The 15,359-nt window shown below is 42.9% G+C and overlaps 1 protein-coding gene across 1 annotated transcript in view; it reads left to right on the forward strand.

Moving 5' to 3' along the window:
- Positions 1-11,943, forward strand: part of LOC126157624 (damage-control phosphatase ARMT1-like) — a 140,558-nt gene extending 128,615 nt beyond the window's left edge. Inside the window, exons 5-6 of the mRNA XM_049916388.1 lie at positions 7-216; positions 11,668-11,943. Of these exons, the coding sequence (XP_049772345.1) occupies positions 7-216; positions 11,668-11,943 (486 nt within the window). The remainder of the gene's footprint in view (positions 1-6; positions 217-11,667) is intronic.
- The last annotated feature ends 3,416 nt before the right edge of the window (positions 11,944-15,359 follow it).

Here is a 15,359-nt window from a genome sequence, read left to right on the forward strand (position 1 = left end):
TTGCAGGCCCATCCGTACTATGTGTCTGACGCAACGATGGACGACCTGCAATACCTGCTGGAGCAGCTGACAACTGGGGATGCTCCAGAGGCTGCTCGCCTGCTGGCTGTGGATTGGAAGGGCCGCTTGCAGGATGGTGGGCCCTGGATTGCCTCTGCTGAATACTTCTGGACACTGCCACTCACCTATGACCGCATGCCCAAGGAGGACCCCAAAGTATGATTCCACATACAGTGTCCCTAGTTCTGTAGTCAAATAAATACACTGGCACAAATATAAAGTGTTAGACCATGAAGCACAATTTCAATATATATCAAATTTTCTGGAGATCTTCTTCACATAACTGGTGTTAAACGATTAAATTTTCGTTCCACTGGGAATTCGGGTTCATCATTAACATCAGTATATACTATTGTATTCACTGTGGCATGGAAGCACGAAGCCTCCAAATGCTATCTTTAGGAATTTTGCGTCATGTCTGAATCACATGCCGTGTCAATTCCTGAAATTTTCTGCCTGGAGACTGGCATGAAGATATACATGTTCCCTTCACGTCCGAGACATACTTAGCTGGCGACAAATCAGGGGACTGGTTATGCCTGTCAAGGATCTGTACATTCCACAAGATGTTTGCAGTTTGTACTGTGGTGTAGGTTTTACATTGTCCTGATTAAATATACTAAAGGGTATCTTGGTCTTAAAAGTAAGACAACAACAATTACCGTTCTTGGCACATGATAGGTAGCAAAAACTACCGGTAAGTCCTGTTGTCATATCCTATAGCTCTTCATACCATGATTCCAGAATTTGGATTGGTATGGTCTCGCACAAGACAAGACAAGCGATATTCTTCACTGAACACCACAGAGTACCACTCAACGTGCCAGCTAACTATGGCTCTGCACCCAACTCGTAATCTTAACCCAGCTTCCAGTAATGCTGAACGATTCTGCTGTCACCAACGCACATTTAGCGTAAGGATAAAAAAAAAATCAAGGTAAGAGAAATCAAGTTTTCTACAGAGGCATACTGAGAGAGATTTTTGCCTGGATTAGATTATATTACATTACATTAGATTCAGTTTTCGTTCCACAGGCCCAAAAAATTAGATTATTCTCGTGGGTGTGGAACATGTCAGAAAGCATAACATAAAAACATAAAACATTTGAATATAATACTTACTACCCTGATCATTCGTCAGGAGATTGTCGAAATAAGTGAATACAATGCGGTAATATTTACAGAATTAACATGCTCTCAGAATGAAAAATTGTTATTCACTATTAATAAATTTATCATACACAAAATACCCAATCTTGATTATTGTGACCAAGTGCTGTCAAAACCGAAATCTAACAGACATTTTTATTTAAGCTGGCTTAACAGTCTCTGTTAAGATATTCATCCATAGAGTAGAAGGAGTTGCCTATCAAAAAGTCTGTTTAAACTGTTTTATCCGAAGCCAAGTTTTTAACGGCTGCTAGCAATTTATTGAAAATGTGTGTTCCTGAATATTGGACCGCTTTTTGGACCAAGGTAAGTGATTTCAAGTCTTTATGTAGATTGTTCATATTCCTAGTATTGATACTGTGTATTGAACTATTGGTTGGAAATAGAGATGTATTACTTGCAACAAATTTCATTAACTAATAAATATATTGAGAAGCAGTGGTTAGAATACAAAGTTCCTTGAACAGGTTTCTACATGATGTTCTTGAATTTACACCACAAATGATTCTTATCACACGCTTTTGCACCCTGGCTCCATTTATGAGTGAAAGAGGACAGGAAATGGTTAGTAGCGGTACAGTGCTTCCTTGGCCACACACCATATGGCGGCTTTCAGAGTATTTATGTATGTAGGTGAAACAGCATAACCAAAAATGCACAAAAAAGGAAATCCAATAAGAGCAGTAGTCATCTCTGTAAATAGCCCAGCACACAAACTGTCACGGGAAACTGAGTAAAATACTGATTAAAAATCAAGCATTCGGAATAACATGTTCCATAAAGAGACAGCTTGGTACTAGCAGAGGAACTGAGAGCCATGAAATTCCCACAGTTACTCGGTTTTATGAGTCTAAATTGCCATTTGTCATTCAAAAATGACCTATACAAGAAGGTGTAGCACTAATAAGAAAAAATGTTATCAGAAATGAGAAAACTGCATACACAGAGATTGTTGAAGTCATGGAATGCCTCCAGCTTACCCTAAGTTTACAGCTATTGAACATTTAATGACAAAGTTTATAAGTAGCAAGGCAGTCTAGCAATGACATGATGTACATGTAGTACCATAGCTGACACATACATACATTACCTGGAATAAAAGTTATTTAACAACCAAGAATACTGTCTAAAGAAAATTGTGTTTTATAGGAGATACACACATTACTGCTAGTAAAAAGACTGCCAAAGAGAGTGGACAAACTAAATTAATTGACTAGTCTTCACCAGAAAATTAACTTTACAGTGGAACATAAACAAGCCTAAAAAATCAGTTACCTGGACCTAAACATCCCATGGCACAACAATACATGCATATTCATAATTATGGGAAAATATCTGCAACTTTATATCACCCAGACATGAAGTGGCATACAGGTCTATACTTCTCAGAGCAATTAAAGTATCTTTTAACCAAGAAGAAAAGCTTTTAAGGATTTTGCAGAATGGGTTGTGCTGCGAAGTAATTGTTAAAAAATCGATACGTTGCGCCATATCCGATTTATTTAACATTGAAGTTAGCCATTCGGGACTTTTTGTGCGCAAATTCAAGCAGCTTGCCAGAGGCGGTGCTGCCAAAAGTCTTCTTTGTTTATTTCGCTCAAACTGAACAACAGAGCGATACAAAATCTGGACACTGGACAGTAGCAAGCATCTCTTGTTCGGTTGAGGAAACCAATGAAGAACACATTTGGCAACACCACCACTAACGAACTACCTGAATTTGCACACGACAACTTGACTAACTTCAGTGCTAATTACATCGTAAATGGCGCAACGTAAAGAAGTTTTTTCTTAACAATTATTTGTCGGCACAGCCTACCCAGCAACACCCTTGCAAGCCTTTCAGACTGTTTCTGACCACAATGTATGCGAGCAAATAATGATTCATGCTGTTAAGATAAAATCCGTCTGCACAAAAGAATAGTATATCGTATTCTGTGGGCGATCTATAGCGTTCTCTCTGTTGATTATGCGTAAAAATATCCTCTCTAAAATTGTTTAGTTTTTGTACGTTTTGCTTCCATTGTGCACGGTGCACAGAAAATTGTGTGTGATCTTCAGTACGTACGAGTATATATGTGAGTTTCTGCACAAGTGGACCACAAGGAAACCATAAGGGGGTGGGTGTTCTTGCCAAATTCGTTCTTTACTCTATATGAAGATCATAATAAATATTGCAAATTCCGCATCTTTTATATACTGCAGTAAAGACAATAGAAAAATGCAGCACCTCACTTATCGAAAACGTCACGAATCACCATCTACATCTACATGACTGCTCTCCAATTTACACTTAGGTGTCTGGCAGGAGGCTCATCAACCAGCTTCAGGCTGTTTCTCTATGGTTCCACTCTCGAACAGCACGTGGGAAAAACGAACACTGAAATCTTTCCGTGCGTCATCTCGGTCCTCTTATTTTATTACGATGGTAGTTCTCCTTATGCAGTTGGGCGCAAACTAAATATTTTCGCGTTCGGAGGAAAAAGTTGGTGGTTGTATTTCGCCGCAACGAAAAACGCCTTTGTTTTAATATTTGCCAAGTCGTGTGTCACAGCTGATGAATACTGAGCAAAAGCAACTACGATTACGAAATTTTCGGCAAAGTTTGGACTTTTAGAAAAGATTCCAACGATTCCGTACACCAATTCATTATTTCAGATGCACCGTTAATGTATAACAGAATTGAGCAGCAAACAGTTCACGTGACTGGTGGATATCAAGGAGGGTTTAGGAAACATATATCGTGTGCTGAGCAGGCTCTGTGTTGGAAGACAATATTAAGGGTACGGTGAAATATCTGATCCTAATGAAGTACGGTAGTTCGACAAGAACATGGCCAATTCCCCTTCTCTTTAACAGTGTATTAGACAATATCATCAGACAATGGGGAAAAAAATCTAGAGTGCAAACATCGTGAACTCAGGACAGAGAATCAATGTGAAGTGCTTAGCTGTTGCTGGCACCATCTAGCTATCTTCACTAAAACTAGTGAGGAAACCAAGTACACTGTAGAGAAGTAACAGGAGGCAGCATCGAAGACAGGCCGTCAGATAAGATATGAGATCACTCATATAATGGAAGATTTAGATAAAAATATTAGAAGATCCTCACTACAAACGAAATATGAGACAATTTCATATGTCACACACTTGCTACAAAAGTGACGTAACTCAAAAATCTTCATTTTTAGGTCTTTATTACGGCAGAGTTGAAGAAACGTTATTTGACCACTCACGAAACGTGTGTTTCCGTAATTTCATAATCTGGTCGTTAGTGGACGTTGTGTCACTTTAATTTTTTGGAATAGGGAAGTGCTCATAACAACAAGAGCGTTGCATTGTTAGTTGATCATTGAATTCCATAGCGAACTGATCGTTGTTAAGAAGTTCAGAACCGTGTTATGAGTTGTGACGTTCTTTTGGATTGAAGCCACAAAAAAGCATCGTGATATTTTTATTTGTGTCACTAATGTTGATCGAGCTAAGCACAGAACGGCTAATTTGGATTATGTCAGTTTTTAAGAATAATTTAAGGAAATTTCGAGTTACGTTAGTTTTAATGAATAAATTGAACTTTTCCATTTTTGTGCTTTGGCCAGCCGGCCGGAGTGACCGAGCGGTTCTAGGCGCTACAGTCTGGAACCAAGCGACCGCTACGGTCGCAGGTTCGAATCCTGCCTCGGGCATGGATATGTGTGATGTCCTTAGGCTAGTTAGGTTTAAGTAGTTCCTAGTTCTACGGGACTGATGACCTCTTCCAAGTTCTACGGGACTGATGACCTCAGAAGTTAAGTCCCATAGTGCTCAGAGCCTGAACCATTTGCTTTGGCCAAAACAAGTTCGCTGTTTCCTAATTTAGGCAACATTAGGTTTCACAAGTAAACACGATACTGTTGATTATAGTATGTATTGTAGTATTTGTGATGTTTATTTTTCATATCGTGAGTTGCTTCGTTATAGAAGATATGTTCTCAGTTGTGTCGGTTTTGAGGTAGAATATGGCATTTTGAGTTGTGTCGCTTTTTAAGAATATATCATTTCAATTTCTGTTCCCTTTCCATGTACAATAATGATGCTGTCATCAAGGTATTCACCTGTCGTAGTGCACGATAGTGCAGAGGATGGAAATTGTGCTACTCTAGCGTGCACTCAAGGAAAATAAGCCCGTGAAACAGCTCCAAGTAATGAGGTAGAGGAAAAACATAATAAAATGTTTCAAAATCTACATTTTCAAAGAAATGCCTCATCCGTAATGAAATGCTATAACGATAGAGGATCAGTTGCTGCTGCTCCCAGTTCTGATGCAGAAAGAAGTGATATTTATGCTGGTGCATATAGGTCGGAAAGTTGGTTGGTTAAAGTTTTCTCTGCCTGAAAACAAGAAAAACGATATTCAACATCTCTTCGATAAAAACATTATTTCAAGGAATTATTATACGTAATATTTATTATAAAAATATTCTCAGCGTTTGTTGAATATCTGAACTGTTCATTATGATTCAATAATTTTAGTGTCTAATAACTATTAGGCTTTTATAACGTGGAAGCGACTGCCACGAAAGATCGCCCCGAAAACAAACTATAATTCGCAGTCAGCAGCTAAGTAACACTCAGTAATTCAAATGGTTTCGTCAGTTGTTCAGATAATTATCTCGTCATTCGACTCTTCACATCAGTCCTTTGTTTTTTCAACAATGTATAAGTTACTACAGTATATAAATCAGTTGAAAAAACAGCTTGAAAGACGTATATGCGTCCGATTTTTGCAGAAAAGAACCAAGTTATTGAGATCGTGAAACGTGGAAGGAAGAACATGGAGGATTAGCAAAAGCTTTCGGGATTCCGTCATCCACGCTGTTGACAATTCTGTAGCAGAAAGGTAAGATTGCTGAAAAGTTTCATAAAGAGGGAGGAAGCAAATACCAGAAGGTGCGTTCCCGCATCTTGAGGATACTACTGAAATGTCTTAATCAATGTAGAGAACAAAACATACAATAAAAAGACTGTTTAATTCGCTCTTAGCCTACGCTATGAATGGTTCGCCGGTACTGAGAGGTGGTTCGCTAACTGTTAGATTTTATGGAGAAAATGCGAGAGTTGATAACAGTTTGTTCAGCACAGAAGAATGAATGAAACTGATGTTTACTTACGTATACTTGAAAAGCTGTACGTGCCTTTCGTTTGAAGTATTAAGATAATTAAAAAAGAATTAAGTAAGCAAAAAACTATCTTTCTTATTTGGAGTTCTAGTTATTACTTTCTGCTTTCTTGTGTAACGAGCGAAACTTTTTGATAGGTCACTTGAACTTCGAATTATCGACAGGTTACTGCACGTAAAAATATAGACGCTTTTAGTGTTTTAATAAATTTTCTTGAGAGGAGGGTGGAGGATGCCCAGCCCTGATCGCCTCCAGTCCCCTTGGATCCGTTCCTGGGTTCCCTGTGCTTTCCGAAGTGACTTAAGGCAAATGCCGGGATGGTTTCGACTGTAAGGCCGGCTAAGGCTAACTACTTGCCCATCCGTGTCAGTTCCTGTAAATTAATATGATATATTAGAGAGGCAGCCAATGAAAACCAAACACAGGTCAGGACGGTACCATGGAATGGTACCATTCAGAAGAAATCACACCACGCGTTAAGACATTTATCCCACTGGGAGACGAGACTGTCAATTCCTGTTTCGTAGAATTCAGTCGGCCACTAACGGATCCACAACCGCACCCACTCTAGCACTTCCTCGTCCGACTGAAACCGACCTCAATACATGCCTTTTTTAAGTCGCCAGAAATGAGAAAACCACACGGTGACAGACCCGGGCTGTATGAAGGATGTTGCAGTGTTCCTACATCTACATCTACATTTATACTCCGCAAGCCACCCAACGGTGTGTGGCGGAGGGAACTTTACGTGCCAATGTCATCACCTCCTTTTCCTGTTCCAGTCGCGTATGGTTCGCGGGAAGAACGACTGCCGGAAAGCCTCCGTGCGCGCTCGAATCTCTCTAATTTTACATTCGTGATCTCCTCAGGAGGTATAAGTACGGGGAAGCAATATATTCGATACCTCATCCAGAAACGCACCTTCTCGAAACCTGGACAGCAAGCTACACCGCGTTGCAGAGCGCCTCTCTTGCAGAGTCTGCCACTTGAGTTTGCTAAACATCTCCGTAACGCTATCACGCTTACCAAATAACCCTGTGACGAAACACGCCGCTTTTCTATGGATCTTCTCTATCTCCTCCGTCAACCCGACCTGTTACGGGTCCCACACTGATGAGCAATACTCAAGTATAGGTCGAACGAGTGTTTTGTAAGCTACCTCATTTGTTGATGGACTACATTTTCTGAGGACTCTCCCAATGAATCTCAACCTGGTACCCGCCTTACCAACAATTAATTTTATATGATCATTCCACTTCAAATCGTTCCGCACGCATACTCCTAGATATTTTACAGAAGTAACTGCTACCAGTGTTTGTTCCGCTATCATATAATCATACAATAAAGCATCCTTCTTTCTATGTATTCGCAATACATTACATTTGTCTATGTTAAGGGTCAGTTGCCACTCCCTGCACCTAGTGCCTATCCGCTGCAGATCTTCCTGCATTTCGCTGCAATTTTCTAATGCTGCAACGTCTCTGTATACTACAGCATCATCCGCGAAAAGCCGCATGGAACTTACGACACTATCTACTAGGTCATTTATATATATTGTGAAAAGAAATGGTCCCATAACACTCCCCTGTCGCACGCCAGAGGTTACTTTAACGTCTGTAGACGTCTCTCCATTGAGAACAACATGCTGTGTTCTGTTTGCTAAAAATTCTTCAATCCAGCCACACAGCTGGTCTGATATTCCGTAGGCTCTTACTTTGTTATCAGGCGACAGTGCGGAACTGTATAGAACACCTTCCGGAAGTCAAGGAAAATGGCATCTACCTGGGAGCCAACCATATAGCTGAAACGTAGCAGTGTTTGGGCGGGCATTGTCGTGAAACCGGTTGATTCCGTCAGACATAATTCCGATAGCCCGAGGGCAAACAGCAAAGTTAATACTGGAAATATTTCACATATCCCCCCGCCAAAGAAATCCAAAACTGTTCACACGAGTTCCAGTAAGGTTATGATGACCTTTTTCCGAATGCAGGGGCCTTCTGTATGTCGAGTTACTCGATCATGGAACCGTAATCAGTGTGCACAGCTACGAAGACTCTGCAGAAACTACAACGCGCCATAAAGCCAAGGCTACGATGCAGCGATTTGGTTGGGAAACACTGCAGCATCCTCCGTACAGGCCAGATCTTTCACCATGCGATTTTCACATATTTGGCGACCTGAAGAAAACCGTGCGTGGACGTCGGTTTCAGTCGGATGAGGAAGTACAATAGTGGGTGCGGCTGTACATCTGTCACCGGCCGACCGCTTTCTATGAAACGGCAATTGATCGTCCTGTCTTCCTGTGGGATCAACATCTTGGTGATCACTTTTGGATGGAACCATTCCGTCGTCCCGCTGCGGCAGATGACCGGTTTTCAAAAATGGTTCAAATGGCTCTGAGCACTATGGGACTTAACATCTGAGGTCATCAGACCCCTAGAACTTAGAACTACTTAAACCTAATTAACCTAAGGACACCACACACATCCATGCCCCAGGCACGATTCGAACCTGCAACCGTATCGGTCGCGCGGTTCCAGACTGAAGCGCCTCGAACCGCTCAGTCCTACCAGCCGGCTGTTCGGTTTTCATTTGCCCCTCATATGTGTTAATTATATTTTGTATGTCTGTAAGGTGGCATCACTTTGAGCCACTTTACAACTACCAATCCGGAAAGAAGACCCTTTTATAGTATAAACATCGAGACAGGAAACCATTAACGATGCTGACATCGGCTAGGGATCTTAATTTGAAGCAGAATATCTGCACACTGGTCGATAGTGAAGCGGACGGAGACGGGAGGCCGGCAGGAGAACGGGAAAGACACAAGCGAGGCAGGCAGGCCTGAGAGCTTAAGACAACAGCGCCCGTAAGCTCCTGGAAACCCCAGGCGGGTGGATCGCGGCTTAGCGGAAGCCACGTGGCCGAGGACAAGGAGAAGACACGGGGGCTCGCTCACAAAATGCGTGGCGGTGTGTCGGTGGTTTTCCCAACGGCCGGAGCGGAAGCTTCTGGAACAGTCTTCTAGCAGCTTCGGTCGGTTGCAAAACTGAGATTGGTCGGTGCTCGGAAACGAACGCCTTCCAGCAACATGATTGGCCACGCACATTAAAGGGGGGAAGAAAAAAAGAACAGGAGCTACGAAAAAGCGCAGCGACTGAGAAACACTTGTTCCTGGGGCGTTGAGGAGAGAGGTTGGTCCTGGCGACGTGTGCGACCTCGTTACTGGGACAGAGGACTTGTAGCGATAGCCTGAGGATCGTTTGGTGTTCCACGACAGCCGTGGAGGTGCCCACGGAAGCTTTTGGTGAGGTAGAATTTATGTTATCTCGCTGAGCCGAGAACCTTAGCAGCGATAAGCGTTAGATCACTGTAGTGGTCGTGCATTTGCAACGGCGGTTAGGGAAGTAAAGTAAATTGCTGATTACGTGTCTTTTTCGTTCTGTGCTGAGGCTTCACGTTGCTAGTCGCGAGTGTAATTCTAAATATAATTGCAATTGCCATAGCTGATGTCAGTATTCCGCGCTTGAATTTACGACCGCGAATATATCACAGGACAGTGCCAGAGAGAGCGATTACCAAATGTGAATAGGCAGAACTATAATGTTGCTCGTACTGTGTAATCTTGAATAGAGTGAATTGCAGAAGAGTAAAGAATTTAACACTACCGAGTGTATCATTTCATAGCTAGTACTTTCCTTTGTCATTTTATTATCTACTTATTTGTGTATTTCATGTTTGCAACCACCTGGTGGAGGCAGTGTTTGAAGTCAGCACATCTGAACATTCTAGCATATACTGAGGATATGGTTAGAAACCAACCAGATTTGCATACGACTAGTTAACGCCACATATAGAGCAAAGGATAAGCTTACCCTTCTGGAGAGCGTATAAGTGTCAGGACGACAAATTAGCGTTATAAAATCCGTTGCGCAAAATTTTTCACTTATACGTTCGGCTCGCTGGCTTAACCATCAGCAGAAAAGAGCAAAACAGAAGCGGTAGCTTACATGTCTTAAATTGTAGTACTACAACATGCCCAACATCCTTCTAAAGTGATAAACGTATGAGTAGAACTACTACTACTTAACATTGTAGCACAGAAAAAAACTGAAGGATCTTACTCGACGGGGGATCTCAAGTTGAATCCGTATTTCTAGATTTCCGGAAAGCTTTTGACACCGTTCCTCACAAGCGACTTCTAATCAAGCTGTGGGCCTATGGGGTATCGTCTCAGTTGTGCGACTGGATTCGTGATTTCCTGTCAGTAAGGTCGTAGTTCGTAGTAATAGACGGCAAATCATCAAGTAAAATTGAAGTGATATCAGGTGTTCCTCAGGGAAGCGTCCTGGGGCCTCTGCTGTTCCTGATCTATATAAATGACCTGGGTGACAGTCTCAGCAGTTCTCTTAGGTTGTTCGCAGATGATGCTGTAATTTACCGTCTAATAAGGTCATCCGAAGACCAGTATCAGTTGCAAAGCGATTTAGAAAAGATTGCTGTATGGTGTGGCAGGTGGCAGTTGACGCTAAATAACGAAAAGTGTGAGGTGATCCACATGAGTTCCAAAAGAAATCCGTTGGAATTCGATGACTTGACAAATAGTACAATTCTCAAGGCTGTCAATTCAACTAAGTACCTGGGTGTTAAAATTACGAACAACTTGAGTTGGAAAGACCACATAGATAATATTGTGGGGAAGGCGAGCCAAAGGTTGCGTTTCATTGGCAGGACACTTAGAAGATGCAACAAGTCCACTAAAGAGACAACTTACACCACACTCGTTCGTCCTCTGTTAGAATATTGCTGCGCGGTGTGGGATCCTTACCAGGTGGGATTGACGGGGGACATCGATAGGGTGCAAAAAGGGGCAGCTCGTTTTGTATTATGACGTAATAGGGGAGAGAGTGTGGCAGATATGATACGCGAGTTGGGACGGAAGTCATTAAAGCAAAGACGTTTTTTCAGTCACCAACTTTCTCTTCCGAATGTGAAAATATTTTGTTGAGCCCAACCTACATACGTAGGAATGATCGTCAAAATAAAATAAGAGAAATCAGAACTCGAACAGAAAGGTTTAGGTGTTCGTTTTTCCCGCGCGCTGTTCGGGAGTGGAATGGTAGAGAGATAGTATGGTTGTGGTTCGATGAACCCTCTGCCAAGCACTTAAATGTGAATTGCAGAGTAATCATGTAGATGTAGATGTAATGACAACTAAACCCATGTGATTCCCCCATTTCTTGCCCGCATGCGCAGTTGCTGTGTTCTTGTTCCAACAGCTGTACGCCGAGCTGCAAGAGAGCGCACTGGCCATCTTCAAAGGCGACGTGAACTTCCGGAAGCTGGTGGGCGACTTGCGCTGGCCGGTGGAGACGCGGCTGGAGCACGCCGTGCGCGGCTTCCGGCCGTGTCCGATGGCGGCGCTGCGGACGATCAAGTCGGAAACCGCGGTAGGGCTGAAGCCGGGCCAGGAGAAACAGCTCGACGCGTCGCAGCCGGGCTGGATGACCAGCGGGCAGCTCGCCCTCATCGTCTGCGTGCCCGAGTTCATCTAGCAGCCGTCTGTCCACCAGAGATCGCCTCACGATTAAATAGGAATCACAAGACTTGTTTTATTTTATCCATGATACACCGAATGCTGTGCGAAAACCTGGTCCTACGTGGATATAACGTTATTTCTCTTTGAGGATAAAATTTATTGTAATCAGTCTTTTAGCTATCAATTCTTTGCCCAACGCCTAATAACACCAATGCATTTTCCGTAAGTGTACTGCCACAGCGATGCGACGGGGGACTTCATTTCCACCACAAAAAATTAAAAAAAAGACCAAATTTTGTTAATTGTTAGTAACTTCTATGTACAACATACTTTTTAAATAGGTACTGACCTGTAAGTGGGGTTCACAGTTTGAAAATATCTTTTAGCACTGGGGTGGGGGGCGGGGGGATACTTTAGGACCACTAAAAAAAATTAGGTAAGTACAAATTTCGTAACTTTTCTTTCACTTTTTTTCAAAACATACTTTTTAAAGATATGTGGATGCTCAAGAATGGGCCCTGAATATCACATTTATCGTGAAAAGTCACATCCGCTAGGAAGACTGAAATCTTTGGGTTAGGTTTTGCTGAAATGTTTAAAACAATTACAGAATCTGATAGAAGAAATAATTAAAAACAACGGCAATGGGGCAACTGGGAGACTGTAGATGTTCCACGCCCAGGACATAAATACAGACGCGTTTGTTATCTGCTTCGTCTTTAAGGCCCTATTTAATGAGATTTCCTTTGACTGGCGGTACACGGGTTATGATGACATTCAGTGTTCTCTAAATCTTTCGAACTTCATGCATTGGCGCTCAGCATTCCTTAGGGGGCTCAGTATTAAGGAATCTTTTGTGCGTTTTAAGTCTGCTAGGTCCTCATGAAGCACCGTGTAGGGAGTAGCGCCCATTGAAGGTCTGTTAAATTTTTTCTGTATGCCCATGGGATTCAGGATTTGAGAATCCGGCTGCCATACATGGTATGCATATTCGCTGAGGCAAAGCAAAGTGCTTGGGCAGTTGTTCTTAATTCACTTGGTATGGCTCCCCATTCACTATTCTCTACTTTCTTTAAATACTGTTTCTGGCGGGGACATTAAAATGACATACACTATAAAAAAAAAAAGACACAACACGAAGGAATTATCCGAGTGGGGCAGAAATCGGCAGATGTGATGTTCAATTCAAATTGAAACCGAGGAGTGATGTACATGTGCAGACAAACAAATTATTATAACAGCAGAAAAATTAGATGATTTTTGAAACAAAAGAGCTTCACAAATTGAGCAAGTCAATAATGCATTGGTCCACCTCTGGTCCTTATTCAAGTACTTATTCGGCTTTGCACATTTGACAGAATTGTTGGATGTCCTTCTGACGGATATCGAGCCAAATTCTGTCCAATTGAGCTTTATATCGTCGCCCATAATGCTCCAAAGTTCTCAGCTGGGGAGAGAGTCGGTGACTTTGCTGTCCAAGTTAGGATTCGGCAAGCATGAAGACAAGAAGTAGAAACTCTCGTCGTATGCGAGCGGGCGTTATCTTGCTGAAATGTAAGCCATGAATGGCTAGCCATGTAGGGCAATCTATAGAATATCATATGAGGTTTCAAACAGATACCTGGGCTCTAAAACACCAGAATGATCTGACTCCGTGGTTTTGCAGTGTGTATCGATTTCTTGTAGTAACCTGTCGATGTACTCTAAAATTGATCTCAGTTTCTGGTCCAAAGACAGTGTCTCGTCTGCAGCCTTCTTTCCAGAAATCATTTTCTGCTTTCTAATAGTCCTACTTTCTTCCAGATGATGATGATGATGATGTTTGGTTTGTGGAGCGCTCAACTGCGTGGTTATCAGCGCCCGTACAATTGCCCAATCTTTGCTCAGTCCAATTTCGCCACTTTCCTGGATGATGATGAAGACAACACAAACACCCAGTCATCTCGGGGCAGGTGAAAATCCCCGACCCCGCCGGGAATCGAACCCGGGACCCCGTGCTCGGGAAGCGAGAACGCTACCGCGAGACCACGAGCGGCGGACTACTTTCTGCCACAGAAACCCAATCGCGTCACATGGATCTTCGCTAATTAAAGTGCTTCGTCTTCAAGATAATTTCTCTTGTCTTTCGAAAAGAGGTTTCTCATATTCGCACGACAGTTGTCCGTAAAATAAGGTTACCAATTATTTTTCAAAATAAAAACATGTTTGTTAGCACTGAATAATACACACAAGGAAAGCTTAGACTGTTACCTATTTCCCGAAATAATCGCCGCCGATGAGATCAATGCATTTTTGCTTGCGGTGTACCATCTTCTGTATGCCTGCATTGTAGAACTGTCCCGCCGCGCCAGGAAAGAAGCTAAAAAAACCTCTTATTCCAGCTCCTCTCCGGTTGTGAAATGCGTCCCACCCAGATATTTCTTTAATTCAGGGAAGAGATGGAAGTCACTTGGGACTATGTTTGGGCTGTAGGGCGGATGTTTGACAGTACCCTATCAAAATTTGTTGATGAGACTGGTTGTGACACGGGTGATGTGCGGACGAGCGTTGGTCTGAGGGAAACGCACTCCCTTCGTGATCGTGCCTGTCCTCTTGTTTTGGATCGCACGGCGAATGTTTTTCAACGTTTCACAGTAGCGGTCCGCATTGATTGTTGTACCGGCAGGCAGGAATTCGCACAACAATAACCCCTTCCTGTGCCAAAACACGCTCGCCATCACTATGTCAGTATACTGTGTTTGTTAACACTTCCTCAGCTTCGGCGACTGGGTGCTTCCACTGACAGGATTGTCGTTTCGTTTCCAGTGTTTTGTAGTGGCTCCAGACCTTTTCCCCAGTGACAATAGAGTCCAAGAATTCCTCGCCATCAGTTGCGTAGGCGTGAAGATATTCGCGGGCCGCTTCCACACGTTCACGTTTGTGATCTTCTGGAAGCATTCTCGCCGGCCGCGGTGGCCGAACGGTTCTAGCCACTTCAGTCTGGAACCGGGCGACTGCTACGGTCGCAGGTTCGAATCCTGCCTCGGGCATGGACGTATGTGATGTCCTTAGGTTAGTTAGGTTTAAGTAGTTCTAAGTCTAGGGGACTGATGAACTAGATGTTAAGTCCCATAGTGCTCAGAGCCATTTTTGAAGCATTCTCAGGACCCACTATGCACAAACCTTGGCGTACCTTAAATGGTCTGTCAAAATTTTGTCAGTGCTGTTCTTGCTGACATTATGGATCATCTCGCCGAGCTCCCCAACCACCGCCCTTCGATCTTTCAGCATTGCTTCTTCCGCTTTAGCAATCGTTTCGTCCGAAACTGAAGGCCGTCCTGTCGCGTCTGTAGCTTCCTGCGAGCGGATCAGTATGGGAGCTAGACGCTAAATGCAGTAATGAAGTGGCTCGTCCAACTCGAAGTCCTGGTGCTGGAAAACAAGCTGGAAATC

This window comes from Schistocerca cancellata, chromosome 2, assembly GCF_023864275.1.
Source record: "Schistocerca cancellata isolate TAMUIC-IGC-003103 chromosome 2, iqSchCanc2.1, whole genome shotgun sequence".
NCBI lineage: Eukaryota > Metazoa > Arthropoda > Insecta > Orthoptera > Acrididae > Schistocerca > Schistocerca cancellata.